This window comes from Pongo pygmaeus, chromosome 8 (genome assembly GCF_028885625.2).
Source record: "Pongo pygmaeus isolate AG05252 chromosome 8, NHGRI_mPonPyg2-v2.0_pri, whole genome shotgun sequence".
Classification (NCBI taxonomy): Eukaryota; Metazoa; Chordata; class Mammalia; order Primates; family Hominidae; genus Pongo; species Pongo pygmaeus.
In genome coordinates, this window is record NC_072381.2 from 106,069,848 (window position 1) to 106,095,058 (window position 25,211).

The window sequence follows — 25,211 nt, forward strand, 5'->3', positions numbered from 1 at the left end:
TGACCCCACAGTGTGACCGCTCCATCTCTTACCAGGTCCTCAGGTCCTTCTCTTCCCTAGGCTTCCTCAGCCAGATCTCTGAGACAGGGCCACCCTCCGGTGTCAGCCCCGCTGGCCCAGGGGCTGAGAGTGAGGGGTCCCATACGGGTGCAGAGCTCCAGGGCCCAGAACCAGATGCCCACCTCTTTGCCCTGTACTGTTCCTGTGCCTCTGCTGGCCTGGCGCTAACGCCCCGAGTGTCCATGTGTTCTCCAGATGTGTCCGAGGGCTCAGTCCCCAATGGAGATTCTCAGAGTGGTGTGGACAGTTTGCGGAAGCACTTGCGAGCTGACACCTTCACCCAGCAGCAGCTGGAAGCTTTGGATCGGGTCTTTGAGCGTCCTTCCTACCCTGACGTCTTCCAGGCATCAGAGCACATCAAATCAGAACAGGTGAGGAGGGAGCTTTCTGCTTGCAGAAGTAGAAAGAAGCCAGCATAGCAAGGCCTCTCAAAAACTTGTTCACCAAACACCACATGCATAGCCAGCATTGTATGTGTTACACACATGTGTTCTGTGTGTGTGCAGTGTGAACAGGCTCACACAAGACAGTATGGTATCGTTAAGACAAATCATTATGGTCTGTATATAGTAATTAGAAATGATGAGTTCTGAGTGCAAGAGTATGGCCTTGGGTAAATCATCTCTGTTCAGAGCCTCAGTTTCCCCATCTATAGAGTGAAGGGCTTGGATGTAGGATTTGTCAAGTCCCTTCTAGCTCTGCTTTTCTGTGGTTCTTGCATGGAGTACTCAGGAACATCCTCTTGCTGTGTCCCTTGCCCATACCCCCTCAGGGTCCTACAGAACGTCTATGCTAGACTGGGGAGCTCTCCATGCCCAGTGTCAGGAGAGCCTGCCTGTGCCTGCCTCCTGCTCCCCAAGCCAGCAATTCAGTGGAACCCTAGGTAGGCTGGCAGCTTACCACTTACACCCAACACTTTCTGCAGACACTGAGCAGCCCAAGACACACAGCATGGGGCACAGCACGCAACACACCAGCAAAACGCACAACGCAGAAACCACCTCCAAACTTTTCTATGTGCTGGTGTGCATGTACTCACACTCCGCCGTCCACCTGCTCCCCCACCCACAGCCCACGGTACTGTGCTCACACACCACTGCCCAACTGCTCCCTCACCCACAGCCCACGGTACTGTGCTCACACACCACTGTCCACCTGCTCCCCCACCCACAGCCCACGGTACTCACAGCTAACCCCGGCAGCCGCATGGAGCCAGTGGGTGTGTGCTGCCCCCAGATCACCAGCTCAGCATACCCCTAGCATATGCCTCCACCCACATACACTGGGTGGAGCCCCCAGCACACCCGCTCACACGCAGGGGCACACTCCCATCCCTGCTACACATGCGGCCCAGGCCAGGCCCACAGTCACAGCACAACACAGCATTGCTGTGCTTGCACGCATGCACACACGCACCCACACATGCACGTCAGTGCAGCCCCACAGCGTCGCATGCTACAGTTCCACTCTAAGACTCCAACAGCTCCCAGCCACTCGCCTTTCTCCCCACCTGTCCTTTTATCCCATAAGCTGTTTGTCTTCATAAAACAAAAATCAAAAGTCTTTTTAAGGTGCCCTGAGCCATAAACCAACAAAGGAGGAGCTGGCCGAGGCGGGCGGCTCAGTGCACCCTCCCTGAGTCCCCGGCTGTATTACAATGAATAACCTTTATTTACTTTCATTAGACTATTAAACACCAGCACAGTCATTTTTCCCCCTGAAACTCGGAGCAGGGCCCATAAAGCAAATCCGAAGCCTAATTGAGTTCATTTTAATTTCTCTCCGATCACAGCGAATTACTCTGGTGATAAATCAGGGGGCAGCTTCACCCCCAGTAGAAGGCCTAATTTGCAGCTAATTACAAAACTGATTTCTACAGGAAGATCAATACGAGAAGGAATTGGAAATGACGAGGCAATCCTGTCCAGCCATGGAGGGGAGGGGGTACTCTGGGGGGGCCAGGAAGCGGAAGGGAAAAAAACAGACCCGAAAGAGCAGAAAATCAGTTTTAATTTAACGTAATATTAATCAGAGCAACTTTTCCTGCTTTGTGCAGGCTCCTAGTCTGCCCAGCTCTGGGGTCTGGCTTGGCCGTGGCTGCAATAAAAAGGCAATTACCCGAGTGTTTCGGGCAGGACACCCTTTCAGAGTCAATGACTGGCCCCCTCCTACCCTTCTGTTAGCCATGTGGACTCTCCCCCTCCCCAATTTCATACCCCAGTGCACAGGCAGAGAGCGAGGGGCCCATGGGGCTGTCATTGTTTGTTTTTAAAAAAGGGGCGCCCATACCCGATCAGCCAGCAGTGCCAGGCTGAAGGCCCCACTAGGCCCTTCCCCCAGCTACTGGCTCTGCCAGTCATGTCATGGTTCCCCCCTCCTCCCCAAGGCTCCTCGACATCCCATGCCTCTCAACAAGGGTATCCCCACTACTACACCCTACCCTCAGGGGTGCTTAGGCAGGAGATGCTACAGAAACATAAAGGGTGCTGGCATTAAGTGCCCAAAATGTGTAAAGGGTGCTGTGCCTCCAGTTTCACCAAGTCAGATCTACTCCTACCTGCACAAAACTTGCCATCATCCGCCAAGCCCCCCTCCCGCATCTCCCCTCTGCCCTACCATCTCTTTCTACCCCATCTGGGCGGGCTCCCCTGTTCCTCCTCCCCATCTGCACACCGAGCCCTTTCTCTGTGCGTGCATCAATAGAGAGCTGTCACTTTTCTCTCTTCTCCCAGGGGAACGAGTACTCCCTCCCAGCCCTGACCCCTGGGCTTGATGAAGTCAAATCGAGTCTATCTGCATCCACCAACCCTGAGCTGGGCAGCAACGTGTCAGGCACGCAGACATACCCCGTTGTGACTGGTAAGCGGGCTTCCAGGAGGGTGGGGGCACTGTGTTCAGTGGAGGGTGCCTCAGCCCATGCCATCTGAGGCCCAGTGTGATGAGCAGGTCCCTCACCATGATATTTACAGAGAGAACAAGGCTTCTAAAACCAGGATGCTTCCTGAACAGGGGTGTGCAGATGTGGGGAGAAAAAAACTGGGGTCAGGGCATCTGTGGGCTTCAACCTGGAAAGGCTGATGCTAGGAGGGGCTGTTGCCAGTTCTTCCTCCTGTCCTTTGCCTCTCCCTTTGTCTGTTTCTCTTCCCTCTCCCAAGTTGCCCAGAATCATGAGCCTCTTCTTAGGACATCTGCAGAAAGCAAATAAGCCAGGCTGGTGAGAGTGGAGCATGGGTACCCAGTGTCCAGCCTCCACACTTGTGTCTCCAAGGCTCCTGGGGGACCCGCTTACCGCTCCCTCCAGGTAGCATGGGTGACCATGGCTTTGGGCTTGAGGGCATGGCACCCAGCTCTGTGGAGTTTGAGATGAGTACAATTATTTCAGCCTTCCTCCTGCTTCCCAGAGAAGTCACTGACACCAAGGCTTGATTTCAAGGCCAGGTAGGATCAGGCTTGCCCCACAATCAAATGCGGAGCTAGGGGCGCCATGGCCAGGAGCCCCTACAGATGAAGAGCAGCAGGGCCAGTTAGTTTGGAAGGGGAGGTGGAGTCCAGGGAAGGCCGCAGAGCTCCAGGCTGTGGAAGGGGCGTGCCACTGCAGAAGGGTTTCCAGGCCAGGAGACTGCCCAAGTGGGAGAGACATGCATTGAGGTGTTATTAAAATTCACCTAATTCTTCTGGAGACACTAAAGCCAATGTGCCGTTTGTTCCTTGGGAGGCAGGATGATTGAGAAGGGTCTCGTTGGGGATTGGGAGACACTGTGGCGTTACCTGCAGAGCAAGGCAAGCGGAGGTGGCCTGCGGACCCGGCAGCGGGGCTGCAGAGCCAGCAGCAAAGGCAGGGAACAGGCACGGCCCACTCTAGGACTGGGCCCTGGTTCTGCCTGCAAGCTGGTCTAAGTGCAGCTGCATTTGAGCCTGAACTGGGCTCAGTGGCCACCCTGAGGTGGCCACCTGGGGGCTTAGGAGAGCCCTGTCAGCTTTCCCAGCCTCTCCCTAAGGGGCTGTACTGGTACAACTGTTTCCAGCCTAGATCTTTGGCTAGGGAGTCAGAGGTTGAGTTCTGGAAGTGTTGGAGACCTGGACTGGGCTTTCAGGAGTGACGACCTTAGCTGGGTTAGCTGGGCCAGGACATAGCCCATGACCGAATGGCCCTCAGCATGAGCCACCCTTCGCCCAGCTGGGAAGCTGTCTGACCTGCTAGGTATTCTGACCCAAAGCAGAGAGACGGCCCAGGCCAGGCCACCTTTCTCCTGACCTGCTCAGAGGTACAGTGGTCACTTCCCAAGGATGGCCACTCCAGGCACTGTTCAAAGAGAATCCAGGAGACTTCTCTAACCACATCTGCTGCCCAGTGCTCAGACCATAGTCCAGAAGGCAAGGACTTCCTGGGGTGGAGATATGGATCTTCAGGGTAGGGCTCCTGCCATAGGAGACCCAGGGGCTGGTGCAGAGAAGTGCCTCCACCTTGAGCAGCCCCCACCCGCCTCCCTCCCATGGCCCTGGAACAGTCCCAGCTCAGCCTGGGAACATCTCCGGCTGATCCATCTGGATCCAAGTGTGAGAAAAGTTCATTTCAGACCCAGCTTGACATTCCCAGGTGGCAAGTTAGCACTAACATCTCAATCTGTATGCGACATTTCAATCAAGCGAGGAGTAACAAAAGCAGAACCATTAACATTCGGAGCTGTTCACCAGTGGTAATGACGGGGAAACTCACTCAGAAACTGGAAATTACCAAAAAGAGAGAAGTGTGTGGAGAGGTGGGGGAGGGAAGATGGGGATAGGGGTAGGGAATGATTTTTCCACACTTAGGCCAAGATCCAGTGTTTGGATTAATAGTGCCATTACCCAAGAAAGAGCTGCAGATTATGCTCATTCTTAAAATGTTTTTGCTGGCAATTAAACTGCTGCAGTTATTGATCTTTGTTGATTTTATGTCCTCTTAATTTGCATAATCTACTAAAGATGAATGATTTATGATGTGTTTATTATGGGGACAAACAGAATTTGCTAGAGGTACTGTCAAGGTGAGCAATGGGGCATTGCTCAGAGACTCCATGGGCCATCTCAGCAGTGGGTCCAGCGTGTTGGCCTTCAGGCCAGGATGTTGTGGGTAGTAGTGAGCAGTGATGCAAGGAGAACAGAAACAGGAGAGTGGACTTCGGGTGAGTTCTTCTAGAAAGATGTTGGCATCTGTGAGAACTGGGCTCCAGGCAGAGCTGGAGTGTGGGAGAGGCCCTTAGTGTATTTGTGGACATTGCCCTCAAAGAGTCTTTACAAGCTTATTTTCTTGGCAAATATTAAGGGCTTTGGTGGGAGAAGAGAAAAGGAGGCTCTTTTAGGTGGGTAGGTGATTCTGGGGAGGTGTGTACTAAAGGTAAGGGAGCTGTTAGGTCACCCAGTGCCCATAGCCTGGCTTAAGAGTGCCAAGGTGTTCAAGGAGCCCTCTTTATTCTCCACGTCTCAGGCACCCTGCTCATCTTCTTCCCCAGGACTGATGGCTATGGCTGCAAACCTTAGGGGATGAGGGAATGCCCTAGCCCAACCTGAAAAGCCAGACCTTATTGAGATTCCTGCCACCTCCTGGCACTGGAGGCTGATTTCAAACTTCACCAGCCACTTGATGCAGCTATTCCACAAGGTCAGGACTGAGAGGAGAGAGGAGCCTGGACTGTTGTGTGGAGTGGAGAGTGGGGCCCAGTGGGCCAGGACACAGCTAATCACATTGCAAGCAAGGGTGGCTGCCAGAGGCTAGGGCTCAGCCCCATAGCCTCCCCTCCCCACCTTCCATCAGGGAACCAAGGAGAGAGACTGATTTTGCTGGGTAGTGTTTGCAAGTTCTGCCGAGATTTTAATTTCACTGCATCACAACTCAGCAAGCTGCCAAGTCAAGCTGGTTATTTAAATTTATCACCCACTTTCCCTTCCACCGCTGGGCTGCTCTAGCTCAGCGGCATCTCTTCTCTCCAGCCCACGGCTCTAGGCTGCTGGTCTGGAACGGAGCCAAGTCTCTCCTAAGTGATAAAGAAAGAGGGACCAGCTACATGAGAGAATGGGTCATGGGCATTCTGGCCCCAGGCTTTTTCAGGTTGGCTGGCTGTGGCTGGTACCTCTCATCACCTTCTTGACCCTCCAAAGGAGCCCAGGGGGGCTGCCATCCACCTCTCAGTAGTCCCAGGGCCCTCCGGGTCAGGGCATCTGCAGTGAGGACTCACTCCAACTGCATGCTGGAGGCTTCATTCCTTAAAGTCTCCCATCCCTGGTAGAAAAGATAGTCCCTGCTCCCCACAGCTTTCTCACCTTGACCCCCGCCTCCCCATGTCTGGCCGGGGCTGCAGTGACAAAGGAGCATGCAGAGACACTGGCAGTGATGTTGATCTAGGAGAAGACGAGAACTTACTCCAGGATTCCCAAAGTCACTGGGGATGTTTCTGAGCATTAGAGAGTCCCTTGACACAGTGCAAGTCCACCCCGAAGGAGAGAGCCCAGATGCAAGGAAAGGTGCTGGAGAAGTCAGAGACTGCAGTTCCACGCTCTCTAGAAAAGGGTTGGCCAATCTTTTGGCTTCCCTGGGCCACTTTGGAAGGAGAAGGAATGACGAGTCATACATAAAATCCATTAACACTAAGATAGCTGATGAGCTAAAAACAAAAACAAAAATAAAAAACCTCATAATGTTTGATGAAAGTTTACGACTTTGCGTTGGACCACATTCAAAGCTGTCCTGAGCAGCATGTGGCCTGCGGGCTGTGGATTGGACAAGCTCGCTCTAGAAGCTAGGGAAAGCACCAGTCCCTGGAGCCACTGCACCCACAGGCTTCAGTGGCCTCGCCTCTAGTGGGCATTGCTGCCGCGCATTGGCAGAGCCTTGAGCAAGTGCAGCTCTCACCGCCCTTGTTTTAGTCACAGAGAGGTAAAGGAGGAATGAGATTGATGTCTGGGACCCAGGCAGGCTACCTCACCAAAACATAACTGAATAAAATATAACAACAAAAATGTTAATACGCAGCAAATCTCACTCTTTGGTGCCAGAACTAGAGGGGAACTCAAAGCCAGATCAGTATTGGAGAGGCCGCTGGCATCACACTGGAGGGAGATGCTGACTGGGAGAGGATGGGGTTGTAACACACCAGTCAGGGAATGTGACTTTGGGAATCAGGAAGCCAGAACTCAGTATCATCCTGCATAAAGCGAGGAACAGAACAGGGATCACACTGTCCGTGAAAGGCAAACACATACACTCGTCTGAGTAGCCCAGGGAAACAAGGAAGCGGGCAGCAGGGAAGGTCACCATGAGACATGGAGACCCCAAGCCTGATGCCAGATCAGAGTCCAAATTTATACCATGAGTATGTTGCAGGAAACCCAAGCCAGGATCTTACATAAAAATTTCTACAGGATAGTAACCCATTCTGAAACCTCACCAGGAGCAATGACAAACCTTCTTTGTAGAGACATTCTACAATCCAGGGCACATGGGACTCCCACAGAGGGAAGAAAAAAACCCCACCACTAATGATGGGCTTACTGTAAAAAAAAAAAGTACATATCTCATGTGAATACAAACTTTCAAAAGGGAAAGTTAGTAGAAGCAATAAACAGAAGTCAACATCCCCCCAAGAACTGGAAACAATAGAATAATCTAAAAGCGCTATAAACTCAGCATGTTTAATATTCTAAAAAAGATCAAAGAGGCCGGCGCAGTGGCTCACGCCTGTAATCCCAGCACTTTGGGAGGCCAAGGCGGGCTGATCACGAGGTCAGGAGATCAAGACCATCCTGGCTAACATGGTGAAACCCCGTCTCCACTAAAAAAAATACAAAAAATTAGCCGGGCGTGGTGGTGGGCACCTGTAGTCCCAACTACTTGAGAGGCTGAGGCAGGAATATCACTTGAACCCAGGAGGCAGAGCTTGCAGTGAGCTGAGATCACGCCACTGCACTCTAGCCTGGGCGACAGAGTGAGACTCCGTCTCAAAAAAAAAAAAAAAAAAAAGAGATCAAAGGAGGTATCAGTTGTATCTTTATCACAGATCCAGATCCCCCAGTCCCTTCCCACCACTGCTCACTAAATTGTCAGATAAAGGAGATCAAAAAGGGAAAAGAATGAGGACCATACCTATAGATTATTGCTTTGGGGTCCAGGAAGCATGGAAAGAGCTGAGCCTCAGGCAACTCTGAAAGTAGAGCCTGTTCCAGGCTTGTCCAAGCTCCCAGACTGCTAAGCCTCAGCAGAAAATCTTATATTTTCTTTGGGAAAATGTCTGAACATTAGAGAGCTAGAGACGGGGACAGTACCTTTCTCCCTAGTGGGGTCAGGGCAGGTGGGAAGCCTCCATACCTTCCCCATCCTGGTTGGGGGAAGGTGGTTTTATTCAAGAGCTTGGGAGAAATGTCTCTTAATTCCTGAAGACTGCAGTTTTGAAGGAAGCTGTAACTAAGATCCAGGAAGAGATGTGGATGCTGCCCAAGAGGGAAGTGCCCAAGGCAGGAAGAGGGAGCAGAAGAGACTGGTCTCCCAGAAGCTGGCTGATTTGAGCAGAGGTAGGGGAGGCCAGAGAGGCAAAGTTCACAGCTGGACAGCAGCAGGGACCAGTGTGAGCAGTGTGGATGTAGCTTCTGAGAAAGGGTTGCCAACTCTCAGAAGCTCGGCCTCCTGGCCCACATCTGAGATGGTCAGCAAAGTGGCCTTTTAGCAGATAGAGGTGTGGACCCTGGGAAACCTCCTCCTCCTACTCAGGGCATCCTGAGGACCTCCAGGAACTGCCTCTTTCCTGTAGTTAACAACCCCCTTCCAATGCAACTGCATTTCCCTCCATAAAACAAACAGCTTAGCCCTTGGCCAGCCCCTGGGGGAGGAGAGGGCAATAAAGACTGAGAAATGTTTCTCAAGGAGGCTGGGAGTCTCCTAGTCTTGTCTGTCAGCTCAAAGCCCCTGATTAGCTAGAGGAATTTAGGGCACAGACATTACAGTTCCTCTCCTTGAAAGGAGAGGGCTAGGACAACTTCAGACGTGTGGCAAGTCAGAGATCCCTTTACTGTGGAGGCCAAAGCAAGCCAGAGGGCTGCTCCTCAGTGCTCACATGCCCTAGACCCTTCCTTTAGGCTGTGAGGGTCCCAAGAAAAGAGGCTAGCTTCCTTCAAACATCCCTGAGTCTGCTAGCCACATCCCCAAGGACCTCCAGCCCCCAACCTCAGCTCTGATTTAATTACGGGGGCATTTCCATAGCAATGAGACATTGACAGATATGCGGCTGCTCTGGGCCTGCAGCCTAGGGAGTCATTGGATCAGGCCTCTTTCCCTTCCTCCTTTATCCAGTCCACTGCTAGAGGTAAAGGATATGGAAAAGAAGAGGCACTAATCCACTGTCAGGCCATATTTGACCAGAGTCAGGCCATATTTGACCAGAATAAAAGCTGTGGCCATATTTGACCAGAATAAAAGCTGTGCCACCTCAATCTCAGGTCCCAATCCCATGTCCTTGTCTGTGCCTACCGGCCACCCTGTGCTGGTGGGCTGCGCTCCCCAGGAGGGTGCCATGGCAGAAGTACCCAGGCTGAGAATGGGGCTGCAGAGGGAGGAGCATCGTAGGGAGGGTGACAAAGGTAGGAAGGGTTTGGGGTGTCTTAGCAAAGATGTAGTTCTGGTGTTTTCTATGCTGAGCTCAAATTTGGCCCTTAACCTTGGACCTTTCTTCTTACCTCCTCCCTTCATCTCTTCCCTCTGTCCATGAGACCCAAAATCCTGAACATGCCAAATGGAGTGCTTATTCCTCCAAGGATGGCCTCACTTGTTCATCAGAGATCAGAGAGAGAGAGAAAGGGGCCAGTCTGAATTTGAATCAAAATATTTTCTAAGAAATCAATGATCTTGCTCTCAAGTGCATAACAGTAGCCAACTCAGGCCAATAAAGGATTGCCCAGTTGAGAATGCTGGCCACTGCTTTCATGATTCGTCAGGTTACGGGGACCCTTTCGGTTTCTGTAGATGTCATTTAGATACTTGATGTGTCCCACAGGGGAATTCTCCAAAAAAGAGATCTCCCAGCACTAAGCTTTTTAGTCCGTTGTTTGGTACTTTTTAAGAAGAAAATGTGGGCTAAGTAAAAGTAAGGTCAGTCAACCCAACATTTTTTGAATGACCGGAAATCCTAAAGACTGCTGTCCCAATGAAACAGGTATGTATTGGTACCAAGGGCTCAGAAATGTCCCAGTGGCCTCAAAGCCACCTAGGCAAGACCTGACAACCTGTTTCCCCCAGAGGGCCCGCCACCTCCAAGGTGACAGGAAGACCCCCCACTCCTTTCCCAGGGTAGCCAGAATCCCTTCCACCTCCACAATTAGCTGTAGCCTCAGGACAAACAAGCCAGTGCTTTTGCAACCCTGAGCTTTGGGAGACAAGCTCCGCCACTATTGTCACTTCTGAGAGGGCTTTGCATGCCTTCAGCCTGAGTCCTCCCCTCTTCTCCCCAGTGGTGGTGACGGCTGGGCTGGCAGGCGGGGAAGGAGGAAATCCTGCAGGGCTCGGAGAACAGCCTAATGCTGCAGAGGCTTAAGTGGCCGTTTTCCTTGAGATTAGGGTTTCACTTACACAGAGCGCCTGAAAAACACTGCGCTTTTGGAAGGATTAGAGCTGACAATTCAGTGCTCTCAGAGAACAAAATAAAGCCAGAGAGGAACTGGGAGGCCTGGAGTATCAGAAGACTGTGCAAACAGGCTTAACCTCTGCCCACCCAGCATGAGGGTCTCTCATGCTCTGAGCCCATCTTTGAGCCTGGGCCCAACCTCTTGAGTGCCAGCACCTGCCCAACTCCAATCTTCATTTGTGATTTGCTCATGGAGCCAGAGAAGGCAACACAGGGACGTTGCCTTCTGGGAAGAGGACTGGGAAGTTGCCAACTGGGAAGAAGACTGGAAATGTCTTCCCCTCTCTCTGAGCCTCAGTTTCCTCCTCCATAAAACAAGGGAGTCGGACTAGAAGATAGCCAAGTTCCTTCTCAGCCCTTTGAAAATGTGATTCTCCCCAACACTCCCTAGTGTTATCCTAGGATGCTGAAGCTGCATTTCCATCCATGGTCCAGTTGAATTAGAAGGAAACCACCTCTTGTGAGGCCCTGAGCCAACAGGCTACACAGCCCAGAGGAGGGCGGGGTGCTGGGAGAAGGGATGGAAACAGCATGACTGGTTGTGTCCGGCCGGTTGGCTGTCAAGGTGTAGACCTCACTAAGCCCCTGCAGATCTGGGTAACATCCCTGCCTAGGACACACCAGGGATTCAAGGTGTCAGTGGGAGCTGAGATCAGCGGGCAGAGCAGCCACCCTGAGTTGCAGGCACAGCCCCCTCTGCTGGAACCTGGAGCAGGCAAGCCTTAGGTGGGGTATGGGGCTGAGGCAGAGCCTGGGGCTGTGGGCCGTCCCATAGTCCCTTCTGCCCTAGAGGACAAGTCAAATCCTGAGAGGATTTGGAAGCTTGGGAAATAAGAAATGAAAGGAAATATGTAGATAGTTATTTTCCTCTCCTTTTAAAACATCTTGTGTGGATTTAAAGTTTGTTACTTTAGTGTAATAGACATAAGTTGAATTGGTCAAAGGTGTTCATAATTGTTATAGTAAATACCAATTATGCATTGATATATTTAGGCAGCAATTACAAATGTAATAACTGTGTATTCTTGTAAGTATTATAAATGCCTATGTCAAATGCAGGCACAGACTGCCAGCCTTGAAGAAATCTAATGTCTTCATTTTCGCTACCTTATGAGAAGCAGACGGAAATTGAGGATAGGGCAGTAAAACAAGAGTTATGTTTTCTGGCCTTAGGGTCCTCCACAGTGTCAAGTGGGTAGCAAAAGTGCTCATTTTCAGAGAAAGATGCTGAGGAAAAGCATCTCTGAACTCCTCAATAGAACTTTTGCTGTATAAATCTATGTCTAATAAGTCTCATCTGAGCCATGATGAGCAGCAGTTTCTGCTTCTTTCGTGGCTTCCTTTTTATTTCCTTGATCTTCTGAATGCTGACATTTTCCTTGACTTGAGATAAAACTCCCTGCTACTTCACATGTTATTTTGCTGTGCTTTGTATCATCCTGTTTATTGATACAATTCAAGTAGTTGCAAACAAATCAGTGTCTTATGCCAAAGAACAGGGCTCTTTCGCTTTTTATAAACCGTGCTTATTAATCTTTAAGCCATATTTTTTGAGAATATGATAAAAGTCATGTACCATCTACACAGAAAGATACAGATATATAATGTCCATAACATTTTATGTATAGATTTATATAGACCCCTTGAAGTGATCTATGGGTTCTTGAGGGATCAGTTAACCCCAATTTAAAACCCACACTGTAAGAAAGTGGAAGAAACTGAAACACATAAGAAACAAGAAGTGACAAGATGTTCTGTTATAGGAAGGATTCACTTAGCACGATCCCATATTACTTTCCTGGACCAAACACCTATTTATTTTCTGGGTCTGCACTATTTGAGAATAATATCATTCCAGGATCAATTCCCAAGTATACAGCCTGTTCTGTAATCCAGTTTCTGCCATCTACTAGCAGTGAAATCTCAGACGTAATATTTGGCCCCTCTGAGTTTATTTCTCATCTATAGAATGGGGATTAAAGGCCGGGCGTGGTGGCTCACCCTGTTATCCCAGCACTTTGGAAGGCCAAGGCGGATGCATCACCTCAGGTCAGAAGTTCGAGACCAGCCTGGTCAACATGGCAAAACCCCGTCTCTACTAAAAAATACAAAAGTTAGCTGGCTGCAGTGACAGGCGCTTGTAATCCCAGCTACTCGTGAGGCTGAGGCAGGAGAATCACTTGAACCTGGGAGGCAGAGGTTGCAGTGAGCAGAGATTGCACCACTGCACTCCAGCCTGGGAGACAGAGCAAGACTCTGTCTCAAAAAAAAAAAAAAAAAGGGGGTTTAAAAACATATCAATGGCTGGGCCCAGTGGCTCACGCCTATAATCCCAGCACTTTGGGGGGCTGAGACAGGCAGAGCACCTGAGGTCAGGAGTTGGAGACCAGCCTGGCCAACATAGTGAAACCCCATCTCTACTAAAAAATACAAAAATTAGCCAGGTGTGGTGACAGGTGCCTGTAATCCCTGCTACTTGGGAGGCTGAGGCAGGATAATCACTTGAACCCAGGAAGCGGAGGTTGCAGTGAGCCGAGATCGTGCCACTGCTCTCCAGCCTGGGTGACGAGAGCGAGACTCCATCCCAATAAAAATAAAAACATCAACATCATAGGGTTTATATGAAGATTAAATGAGATAATACATCATATAAAATGTTAAGGACACTGCCCAGCATATAGAAGGTGCTCAATGAATGCTAGGTAGTCCTGGTGCAAGTAGAAACACAGCTCTGACCTTGAATCTTAGACCTGATGGTGAAAGTGGCACAAATTACCTGATGACTACAATTTTTCAGCTTTCTTAATAAAGTCTTTCACTTTGCTTTTCTCTGTACTTGTAAGAGGAGCTGCACTTAGATTCTCCAAAACAGTTGATTTGATCTGGCCCATTTGGTAAGGAATGTCTGACGAAAGTGCACTGTCTGATGCAGTTGTAGTGATTGCTGTAGAAATTGGCTTTAGAATCTTCAGGGACTTCTGCAGTTGAACTGAGAAGACATCCTCATCAAGTACAGTGCTTTGAACACTTCTGGGGACTTTAAGATTCTCCACTATCACTGTTTCTTGAAGACCCTCTTTGTTTTTCAGAAAACTCTCGCAGGAGATTAATACTCCACCCCATGGAGTTTTATTATAGACTTTTGGCATTGGGATTTTATTCTCTGAGTCCTTTTTATCCACAGCCATGACGATATGAGACTTTGTTTGTCAGATGACTTCTTTTCCTTTTCTTTGGCTCTTTTGGGGAGTATCTGGCTTCATGTTATTAAAAGGCAGTGTGGTATAAACATGGCTTCAAATTTTGGCTGTATCATTTACTAGCTGTGTAGTCATGGGAAAACTGTGATGCATTTTTGTGCCTTCATTGTCTCACCCTTGAAACAAGGAAGTTACCTCATCATCTGGAAGGCTCTTCATCTTTAAAAACTTTGTAACCTTGGCCAGGTGCGGTGGCTTACGCCTGTAATCCCAGCACTTTGGGAGGCCAAGGCACGCAGATCAGTTGAGGTCAGGAGTTTGAGACCAGCCTGGCCAACATGGTGAAACCCTGTCTCTACTAAAAATACAAAAATTAGACGGGCATGGTGGCACACACCTATAGTCTCAGCTACAGGCTGAGGCATGAGAATCACTTGAACTCAGGAGGCGGAGGTTGCAGTGAGCCAAGACCGCACCACCGCACTCCAGCCTAGGCGACAGAGCAAGACTTCATCTCAAAAACGAAAAACAAAAAACAACTTTGTAACCTTGGAAAGCAAGCATCCAACATGAAATGCCCATCTTCTTGTAATAATATGTGGGGTTTTGTCATTTGTAATTTCTGATGCTGTTTTTATGTTACTGGCCATTGTCAGTGAGCAACAAAAATCCTCTACTGCTTTCTGTTGGGTGGCACATATTTTATAACGGATGTATTCTGCCACATAGCTGTTTTCTCCTTTTTCTGTGCTTTTGCTTGTTTGTATAAAGGAGGTGGCTGTGCTGTTGTACAGTTTTAGAGTCTGTCTGCACTCCTATTTTTCCATCCATCTATAGTACAGCAAGGCCCAATGCTCTGTCGATTCTTGCTTGAACAGATTCCATTACCCATTCATATTCTTTCACTAAAAGAGGCTTGCTCAAAGAATGCTGCTGGGCAAATGGTATGACAGTCTTAGTAATTTGAAAACTTCTTGCAGTATGTGTTTTCCATTATTGACAATGGTGTTCCAGAAGAATATATGGCTCTGACAAGAGTTTGGTCAATTTTTTCTGCTCCTTAGGTGTCACCTGTGTGCTAATGAAGCAATTGAGAGTGCTTTGTATGCAGTGGGCAGCACCTTTGTTGGCTCAGGGGTCCTGAACAGGGTACCCCTTTGTGGAGATACTGGTGTTATAGACTCCGCAGCAGCAGGTGCACAGCTGTATGCAGAACACGAGGAAGCTTGCCTGCTTTTTCCTTGTCTTGGGACTCTTCTTTCACATTTTAAAAATTTCTACATGGCACTGCCCAGCTTCAGTTTTCTAAATAGAATTTGGCAATGTGCCTTTCAATCAACTGTTCAGTGGGTGACTTTCAGCATGCAAAAGTTCCTACCTGAGGGAAGTTGCCATTTTGCAAGAGAGAAAGCCAGTAGAAATAAAACTTTCCAATAGGACTGCATCCAAGTTAGCTGGAAACATCTTTCTAGTCATCCAGCCTTTCTTCCTTCCTCCTGAAGTGAGGTAGGAGATTCTGTGACAAAACCTTAGATTATAAGGAATTCATGGTGACAGGTTGTGGGAATCATGCAACTGAAAACCAGAATTCAGATGCATTTAAATTCCTGTTTATTAAGAAAGAGGCACACCCCTTTTCCTGCTGCTTTGCAGACTTTATGATGACAGGGAAGGAGGAATTAGGTTTCTATATCTGTTCAGCTTCAAAACTTCTGCATCTTCCCTAACTCAATCCTGTCCTGGGCCTTTCTTTTTTTTTGACCAATAAATGCCATATTATTAATCTCTCTAGGAATTGATTTTGATGTTGCTGTCATTGTCTACTTCAGGTCCACTCCACTGAGAGACAGTCAGGAGGAGTGTAGCTTTCATTGACAAGAGAAGTCAATAAAAGAAAACCCACATCAAAGCAAACACAAATCCTTTCTTCTGTCTCTCTAGGAGTCAAAAGTGATCTCTCATTTGGCAGTTCTACTCTGCTTGTTCTCGAGTTTTAGGAAATGGAAGATATTGGCTATATTAGACAGGTATAGAGGAAAGTCATTCTATTGCATAATAAAGTCACAATATATGAGTCCCTCACTGTAAACCTCTTATCAGCCTATAAAAAAATCATCATCTATTGTTTAAATTGTTTTTTAAAGAAAAAGCATATTCTAATATTTACATTTTATCCCAGCCTTTACTTCTTTAATGAGACCAATATACATGAAACAATAAAAAAAATTATAACCCATCAAGAATTGGCTGTTAAGTGCAATAGATTGATGGAGGATTAATCAACAAGTGTTTATTGAGCATCTACCATGTTCCCAACTATGCAGGATAAAGCAGAAGGCAGGGTCCTGCCCTCAGGTTGCTTATGATCTGTTTGAAGAAGCAAGCTATGATATGAAACATCAGGGCTGATATATTATGAAATATAATGGCATGGTAAACCATGCAGCACAGATGCTGTGGAAGTTTAGAAGAGAGAAACTTCCCTGATGGGTAGAATGGTAGGGATTTTAAGGCTTCAGTGGGGAAGGAGAGGAAAACCGTAAGGAAGAAGAAAAGGTCATGGCAAAAGCATAGGGGGTTCACATCACACAAGCCACTGAAAACAGTCAAACTAAACCAGGAGAGGTGAGAATCTTAAGTTGGGTGGAGAGAGTACCTTAGCAGCTTTAAAAGCCACAGAGTTTCATTTCAAACTCTAGACTACAGGGAATCAGTAATAGTTTTTACAAGGGAAGTGGTGTGATGAAAGCAAAGTTTGATGAGGACTAGCCAAGCAGCCACATTTAGGACAGACAGGAGGGGAAGAATGTGGAGTCAGGGAATGCCAGCAAAAATATTCTGTGGCAAAAAGAAGGTGCTTAAAAGCTGAGCTAGGAAGGTAGTGGAAGAAATGGAAATTGAGCAGATGTAACAGACATTGCCAAGGAGAATTGACAATACTTGGTGACTGACTTCAGCTAGAATGGGAGGAAGAAGGCTAGGTCAAAAAGGACTCCAAAGTTTTTGGTCTTATGATCTTCAAGATCATAAGAACCGACAGAGGGAAGATGAATCTGTCTTTATTCCAGTTAGGTTTGAGGTGACAGAGGGACAGCTAAGGAAAATGTTCAGCAGGGTGCTAGAAATGCAAAAACCTGAGCTGTAGCTCTGTATAGCTAGGGAAGGATGAATCACTCAGATGTGTCAAGGTAGGGGTGAGGAAACTCATACAGCTCTGGAATGCAGGGAGGTGAGGCCATCTTCAAAGGGAGAGTAGCAAAGAGAGAGAGAGAGATGCTTTGGAATAGCCATTGGGAGAATAATGACTACGGCCCAGCTGATGAAAAGAAAGTGAACGGGCCCAGGTATGCATAGTTCTGTTACTTTCTCCAGCCATGCCTTGCCTTCCCAAGGATAGACAGAGGCATTAGAGTAGTAGAGTGGCATTGGCTAGTGAGGAGGATAAGGGGAATCTGGAGGGGTTAAGGGGGTTCCAGGAGGTCCAGGAGAGGATAAAGAGGTTATGGCAGAGGGGAGAAAGCAAATTATTATTAGAGATCAATGCATGCTAAATTGCAAAGGGAGGTGGTGACCCCTTCATAGCAATGGAGGGTGCAGGCAAGGAAGGGAGCCCAGTCATGTGCAGCTGTGTCCCAGAGGACATGTCTGTGGACCAGGGGTAGCACCCTCATCTTGACTCGCTTTGTCTCCCACCCTCCAGGCTTTAGCTGATAGAGCCCTCCAGGGACAGAAGTCCAGCAGCTGGTGGGGGAGCAGATTTTGCTCATTGGAACTTTATCTGGTCCACTTGCACTGTTGGCTCAAAGCTCCTGATTCACTTCAGGGTGGTTTTCTATCATGTAAATACCATAAACACTAACAGCAAAATAGCCCACTGGCTGGCCCCTTGCTCTCCACACCTGCCAGGCCCAGCACCTGCAGCTCCACTTGGAGAGGACAAGGAATAGCCATCAGTCCCTGTAGGGGTGATGGTAGGGTGTCCTTCAAGCCTGAAGGAAAGATGGGGTGTTAGGGAGAGGAAAGATAAGCAAGATGATAGAGATCCATTTGGCTGCTGGAGATACCACAGCTGAATATCTTGCTGAGAAGGAGGAGTAAAACCAGGTCATCTCCCTCCCATCTCCATCTGGGTTTGGAATGCACAGAGACACAGGCAAAGGCAGATACACACACACACACACACACACACACACACACAAATACACAGAGACACAAAGAGCTACACAAAACAGATGCATACACACAGCTGATCATAGACATTTAGCTTAGACACATGCAAAGGCACACTCAGACGGCGCATTCAGGTGCACAGCGGCACACGTACCCCTGCACGTCTGCACAGAGCTCTTTCCTCTCCAAGAGTGTCCTCTCCGTGCAGTACCCTGGTGTGAGTAGAGGAAGGCCCCTTTCTTCCAGGCCTCACCCCTTCCCCTTTGTGTTTTTCCAGGTCGTGACATGGCGAGCACCACTCTGCCTGGTTACCCCCCTCACGTGCCCCCCACTGGCCAGGGAAGCTACCCCACCTCCACCCTGGCAGGAATGGTGCCTGGTAGGTGACAATGTTGCAGCTGCCTAATCTAGATGGGGGGAACTAAATTGTGGGTGAGCTGCTGAATGGTCTGTAGTCTGAGGCTGGGGTGGGGGAGACCCAACGTCCCCTCCCTGCAAACCACTGCTATTCTGTCCCTCTCTCTCCTTAGAGGCTGCAGTTGGTCCCTCATCCTCCCTCATGAGCAAGCCGGGGAGGAAGCTTGCAGAAGTGCCCCCTTGTGTGCAACCCACTGTATGTCATGGCCCCTCCACAGCGCCCACACACCCAAGTCTGTGCCCGAGGAACACTCAGCCTCAGCTCCACCCTCAGTGCCCAGCCCACCCCAGCCAGCTGACACTGCTTGGAAGAGCCTGCCCTGGTTTCCATGGAAACTTGGAGCCAAGAACCATTTCCAGGGGCATGTCAGTCACTCAGACAAAGCCACCCTGGTCCACACCAAGACACAAGCGAAGACCAATGTTGAGAACCAACCCCAACCCCAACCCAGAGAGAGGAGGAAGCTAGTCCCTAAGAGGAATGGAGGTTAGGCTGTGGCGGGAACCAGGGAGACTCGCTGCAGTGAGACAGGCTAGAACACCCCTATACCTCTTCAGAGGCACCCAGCCTTCCATTGCTCCCCTGGGGCTCTGACCCATCCCTGATCAGAGGAGTTGGGTTTGGGTTGTTTGGATCAGAGAGGCAGAGGCTGTATTTAAGGTCTGGTGACTGCAGCTGGAAGTTGTACTATACCTAACCCCTAACCCCAGATTGGGAGCAGGGGCTTGAAGCCAAAGAGAGCTGAAGTTCCTATGTGCACAAACACCAAAACACTCTTGTCTTAAGGAGGGTTAGACTCACTCAGCCAGCAACTCACTCCCTCTGGCCGCCCTCTATATGGCCTTTCCCTGAAGTTCAACTCTCATTGGTATGGGGAATGGGGAGGATAGAAGAGAGTGGTTGGCCCCATCCATCCAGCGACATTTAGGGATAACTCTGGGTAAGCAGAGCTTGGGGTGGGGGCAGCAGCAAAGAGGGAGATTGCTGCTGGGTCTTATGGACTAGGGGCTGAAGGGAGTTAGAGGTGTGGGTAAAGGGATTCCTGCCCAGATTTAGGGGAAGGGAAGTAGAAGCCTTGTTGGGAGGCAAGGAGATTTTAGGGAGAAGCTCCCAGCAGTGAGCAGGTGGGGGCTGGAGGAGGTTTTAAAGAGGTGGGGTGAGGGAAGAGTGGGGAGGTGGGGGCAGGGAGTCTGCAGGGAGGTGGGGAAGAGGGGAGCAGCAGAGAGCTCGTGGTGGCGAGGAGGGAGTCGTTAAACAGAATCTAGTGCTGATGAGGAAATTACACTTGTTTCATTAGCGATGGGGAAGGAGATAGCTCAGTTCCTCTTGGTCACAGTTGAGCTCAGAAGCTCATTATCCTGCTGCACGCATGCTTTCCCTCCTCGTCAATAAACAGGCTTTCCAGTGGCTGCATCCCCCACCCCCACCTCAGCTCCCTCTTGAGAGGGGCCCCTTCTCCTCTACTTAACCCGCGGTTAGGGATCACTGTAAACAGTCTGGGGTCATCACACAGGAGAAAGGGCGAGGGGGAAACCTGGAGGCCTGGCCTTTCTCCCGCAGAGGGAGGGAGGTAGCTTCCGACGGCTCCCAACCCACGGGCCCTCCGCTCACCGCTAGCGGACCAGCGGGCAGTCCACCTGCGCCGCCTCCATCCCCTGCCGCGTAGCCCACGCATCCAACCTCTTGAGGGAAAGGCGGGAGGGCGGTGTCTCCCAACAGAGCTCCCACCTCTTGTGTTGGCACCGCTCATTGATGCCATTCTTAGGACTTTCTGGGAGAAAAGTGTCCGGAAGGCCTTTCTTCGCCACCGCCCCCCACCCCCATTTCCACCCATTAGGAGCCATGCCTCCTAGAACCGGAGTGGCCTCTATAAAGGCTCTGGCCCCTAGCGCGACAGGGTGGACGCGCCCCAATACAAACCCTTCGTGGGTGGCCGCGAGCGCCTCCGCTGGGAAGCCCTGGGCGGGCACTGGCCCACAGGTCCCGCCCGTGGGTGTGCGAGGGCGTCGGTGCCTCCCGCCTCCCCGGGCTCTCCCCACGCGGACGCGGTGATCGCCCCACCTCCGCCCGGCCCGCCCGCCACGGCCATTACCCTGCCCGCGACACCTGCGCCTGAGACCCGGAGGGAGGAGCGGGCGGAGAAGCCACCGGCCGGACTCGTGGGGTCCTCCCCGGCGTGCGGGCGTCTGATCCCCACTCCCCGACCCTCCCGCAGGGAGCGAGTTCTCCGGCAACCCGTACAGCCACCCCCAGTACACGGCCTACAACGAGGCTTGGAGATTCAGCAACCCCGCCTTACTAAGTGAGTACGCCACCTGGCTGGCCGGCGGCTTAGCGCGGCCGCGCGGCTTCTGGGCAGGGTCCCACTCCCGGCGAGCCGACCTCTGGAGACCCGGCCGGGCCAGGGGGACAGGCTTGTTAGTGCAGCACTGAGGCCCGGGGACCCCTCGAGGACGCCCGCACCTCCTGCCCTCCCGTGTCCTCCCTGGTCGCTCGGAGGCTCTGCGCCGCCCTCGCCCTCGGATCCCCTGGAGGGTGCGCAGCCGGGCGTCACCGGATCGGGTCCCTCTCATGCCCCGTGAACGTAACTATTCTCCGGGGCAACTGGCTCCACTGCCCAGCCAAGGTCTCCCAGTCCGGATCCCGCTGGACCCCAGCCAGGGGAGGTCTTTTCTTTGCTTTTCTTTCCTTTTTTGTTCTCCTGTTTGTCCTCTCACCCAGCCCATTCTTCTCCTGTGTTAACTTCCAGGTTCCCCTTATTATTATAGTGCCGCCCCCCGGGGCTCCGCCCCTGCCGCTGCTGCCGCTGCCTATGACCGCCACTAGTTACCGCGGGGACCACATCAAGCTTCAGGCCGACAGCTTCGGCCTCCACATCGTCCCCGTCTGACCCCACCCCGGAGGGAGGGAGGACCGACGCGACGCGATGCCTCCCGGCCACCGCCCCAGCCTCCTCACCCCATCCCAGGACCCCCGCAACCCTTCACATCACCCCCTCGAAGGTCGGACAGGACGGGTGGAGCCGCGGGCGGGACCCTCAGGCCCGGGCCCGCCGCCCCCAGCCCCGCCCGCCGCACCTCCCCGCCTGCCTGGACTGCGCGGCGCCGCGAGGGGTACTCGGCCCAGCTCGTCCCGGCCTCCACCGAGCCAGCCCCGAAGCCCGCCAGCCACCCCACTGGACTCGGGCGCGACCTGGTGGCGCGCGCCAGATGTTTCTGTGACACACAATCAGCGCGGACCGCAGCGCGGCCCAGCCCCGGGCACCCGCCTCGGACGCTCGGGCGCCGGGAGGCTTCGCTGGACGGGCTGGGCCAAGGAGATTAAGAAGAAAACGACTTTTGCAGAAGAAGGAAGAGCCCGCTGCCGAATCCCTGGGAAAAATTCTTTTCCCCGGTGCCAGCCGGACTGCCCTCGCCTTCCGGGTGTGCCCTGTCGCAGAAGGTGGAATGGGGGCGTGGGGGTCCGGCTCTAGGAACGGGCTTTGGGGTGTCAGGTCTTTCCAAGGTTGGGACCCAAGGAGCTGGGGGCCCAGCAGCCCGCACCGACCGAGCTGGACTCTCGGCTCTTCACTGCTCCGCCTGGCCTGCCTAGTTCCCCAGGGCCCGGCACCTCCTGCTGCGAGACCCGGCTCTCAGACCTGCCTTGCCCCTACCTCAGCGTCTCTTCCACCTGCTGGCCTCCCAGTTTCCCCTCCTGCCCGTCCTTCGCCCGTCCCTCGACGCCCTGCATCCTCCTCCCTGACTCGCAGCCCCATCGGACGCTCTCCCGGGACCTCCGCAGGACCAGTTTCCATAGGCTGCGGACTGGGGTCTTCCTCCAGCAGTTACTTGATGCCCCCTCCCCCGACACAGACTCTCAATCTGCCGGTGGTAAGAACCGGTTCTGAGCTGGCGTCTGAGCTGCTGCGGGGTGGAAGTGGGGGGCTGCCCACTCCACTCCTCCCACCTCCTCCCAGCCTCCTCCTCCGGCAGGAACTGAACAGAACCACAAAAAGTCTACGTTTATTTAATATGATGGTCTTTGCAAAAAGGAACAAAACAACACAAAAGCCCACCAGGCTGCTGCTTTGTGGAAAGATGGTGTGTGTCGTGTGAAGGCGAAGCCCGGTGTACATAACCCCTCCCCCTCCGCCCCACCCTGCCCCGTAGAGTCCCTGTCGCCCGCCGGCCCTGCCTGTAGATACGCCCCGCTGTCTGTGCTGTGAGAGTCGCCGCTCGCTGGGGGGGAGGGGGGACACAGCTACACGCCCATTAAAGCACAGCACGTCCTGGGGGAGGGGGGCATTTTTTATGTTACAAAAAAAATTACGAAAGAAAAGAAATCTCTATGCAAAATGACGAACATGGTCCTGTGGACTCCTCTGGCCTGTTTTGTTGGCTCTTTCTCTGTAATTCCGTGTTTTCGCTTTTTCCTCCCTGCCCCTCTCTCCCTCTGCCCCTCTCTCCTCTCCGCTTCTCTCCCGCTCTGTCTCTGTCTCTCTCCGTCTCTGTCGCTCTTGTCTGTCTGTCTCTGCTCTTTCCTCGGCCTCTCTCCCCAGACCTGGCCCGGCCGCCCTGTCTCCGCAGGCTAGATCCGAGGTAGCCGCTCCAGCCCCCGGGCTCGCCCCCTCGCGGCCGTGCCCCGCGCGCCCCGGGCGGCCGAAGGCCGGGCCGCCCCGCCCCGCCCCGTAGTTGCTCTTTCGGTAGTGGCGATGCGCCCTGCATGTCTCCTCACCCGTGGATCGTGACGACTCGAAATAACAGAAACAAAGTCAATAAAAGTGAAAATAAATAAAAATCCTTGAACAAATCCGAAAAGGCTTGGAGTCCTCGCCCAGATCTCTCTCCCCTGCGAGGCTTTTTTATTTGAAAAGGAAAAAGAGAAAAGAGAATCGTTTAAGGGAACCCGGCGTCCAGCCAGGCTCCAGTGGCCCGAACGGGGCGGCGAGGGCGCCGAGGTCCGGCCCATCCCAGTCCTGTGGGGCTGGCGGGGCAGAGGCCGCGGACTCAGGCCCAGGCCTAACCTGCTAAAGGTCCCCGGACGGTTCTGGTCTCCTCGGCCACTTTCAGCGCGTCGGTTCGTTTTGATTCTTTTTCTTTTGTGCACATAAGAAACAAATAATAATAATAATAAATAAAGAATAAAATTTTGTATGTCACTCCCCATGGCTCCAAGTTTGTCTCTCCCTGTCTCTGAGATGGGCCTCCCCTCCATTGGTCGATCCCCAAAAGCCCCTTCAATGATCCTCCCAACTACACTCCCACTGCGACCTCCAACTCCTTTGCCGAGACCCCCTTGGCGGCAGCTGAACCACGGCGAAGGCCGAGACTAGCCTGCCCTTTAGTAGCCACCCTCCCGCATGCAACCCGGTCCTGGGGACAGGAAGTTCTTACTCTCCGAAACTTCAGAATAACTCCGAGTTAGGCGCCTATACTAGACCAACTCTGTGGTCCTACCAGTACACCCGCACCCAGATTTAGGGTGCTGGCTCTCAGAACCCGACGTCTGAGGCCTTCTCCACGTGGGTGGAGGGGTGGTCGTCTGTCCTATCTCCTCCCTCGGTTCCCCATCCGGTGCAGTTGCGCGTGGGCGCAGAAGCAATTTTATCCCCGGAATCTGCAATGAAACGCGAAGACCGCAGACGCTTGCCGCAAGTTTCCTCGCTCTGCGTTTACTTCTGGGCCCGAAGAATGCCCCGCAGAGGCCCTGGGAGCGGGTTCATGGGACTTCACGCGCCTCCAGTGTCTTGCGGAGCCCCGGGCCCCAGCAAGCAGCGGCTGAAATTGCTGCGCCTTGTGCTGTGGTCTGGGTATGTCCCGGAGAGGGCGCGCAGGCGCCTTTGTCTGTCGCGGGGTGGTCGGCGGCTTCCTGCATATGTATGGCTTTCTGTTCATCTATGTGTTCGTCTATATGTCTCTGGATGGGTCTGGGGGTGTGGTAGTAGGATAATTGTTTTTTTAGCCATCCTTGCTGTTCTTGGGTCCAGGTGTCCAGTGAAAGATCTGTATGTCTCCACCTCTCTGTTCTCTGTTTGGGAGGGGTTGCAGGGGGAAGGGGGATGTGGTGACTGTCCAGGATTGTTCTGCTGCATCAGAGATACTTGGGAGGGTCTCCTTTCCATCCCTTCAGCAGCTTCCCTGCTCTGGCCCTCCCACACTCTTGCCAACACAAAGGGCCCAGCTTCCACCTGGAAACTTTCCTTCTGTGCCCCGGGACACCTTCCCAGCCCAGCTTCTATCACAGCTTCCTCCCACTTGAAAGGCTCTTGAATCTCTGAGCTGCCAGGGATACAAGCAGGACATTGGGGCAGACTAAGAAGTGACCTTCCCCTTTGGCTTGGGACAGTGTCTCCTAGACACCTCCTTCCCATCAGAATCCCAGAGACCTTTCTTTCAAGCCAATCTGCCCAGGCTCACCCATATCATGGCACCTCTAGGGGATGTACAGGACCCCCAACAAATCAGCAAACCCTCAATCAAATCCATTCCTTTCCCCCTCCCTCTGCACCTGTGTCTCCTCCCTATTCTTCATCTTAGCAAATGGCAGTTGCACCCTTCACCCTGCCTGGTGTTTGCTGTCTTGACCACCAGCCTCCTAGAAGAGTGGCCTTCAAACTTCTCTGGTCATACACCCTCTCAGCCAAAAGAATTCTGAATGTGTGCTCCCAATATAAGTATATTTACTGATTTACAAATTCCATAAATATACTACTGGACTAACATATTATGAATCGTGTAA

General features: G+C 51.8%; 1 protein-coding gene across 5 annotated transcripts in view; it reads left to right on the plus strand.

Moving 5' to 3' along the window:
• Positions 1–23,634, plus strand: part of PAX2 (paired box 2) — a 94,000-nt gene extending 70,366 nt beyond the window's left edge. For 2 of the 5 annotated variants that reach the window (XM_054436277.2, XM_054436280.2), the window contains 5 exons: positions 256–431; positions 2,793–2,919; positions 18,354–18,455; positions 20,710–20,796; positions 21,263–23,578. In XM_054436277.2, coding sequence (XP_054292252.1) covers positions 256–431; positions 2,793–2,919; positions 18,354–18,455; positions 20,710–20,796; positions 21,263–21,384 — 614 coding nt within the window. In that variant the 3' untranslated portion in view covers positions 21,385–23,578. Of the gene's footprint in view, positions 1–255; positions 432–2,792; positions 2,920–18,353; positions 18,456–20,709; positions 20,797–21,243 lie in introns of all 5 variants that reach the window. The other 3 variants (XM_054436278.2, XM_054436281.2, XM_054436282.1) reach the window with 3 other exon arrangements.
• Positions 23,635–25,211: the final 1,577 nt, after the last annotated feature.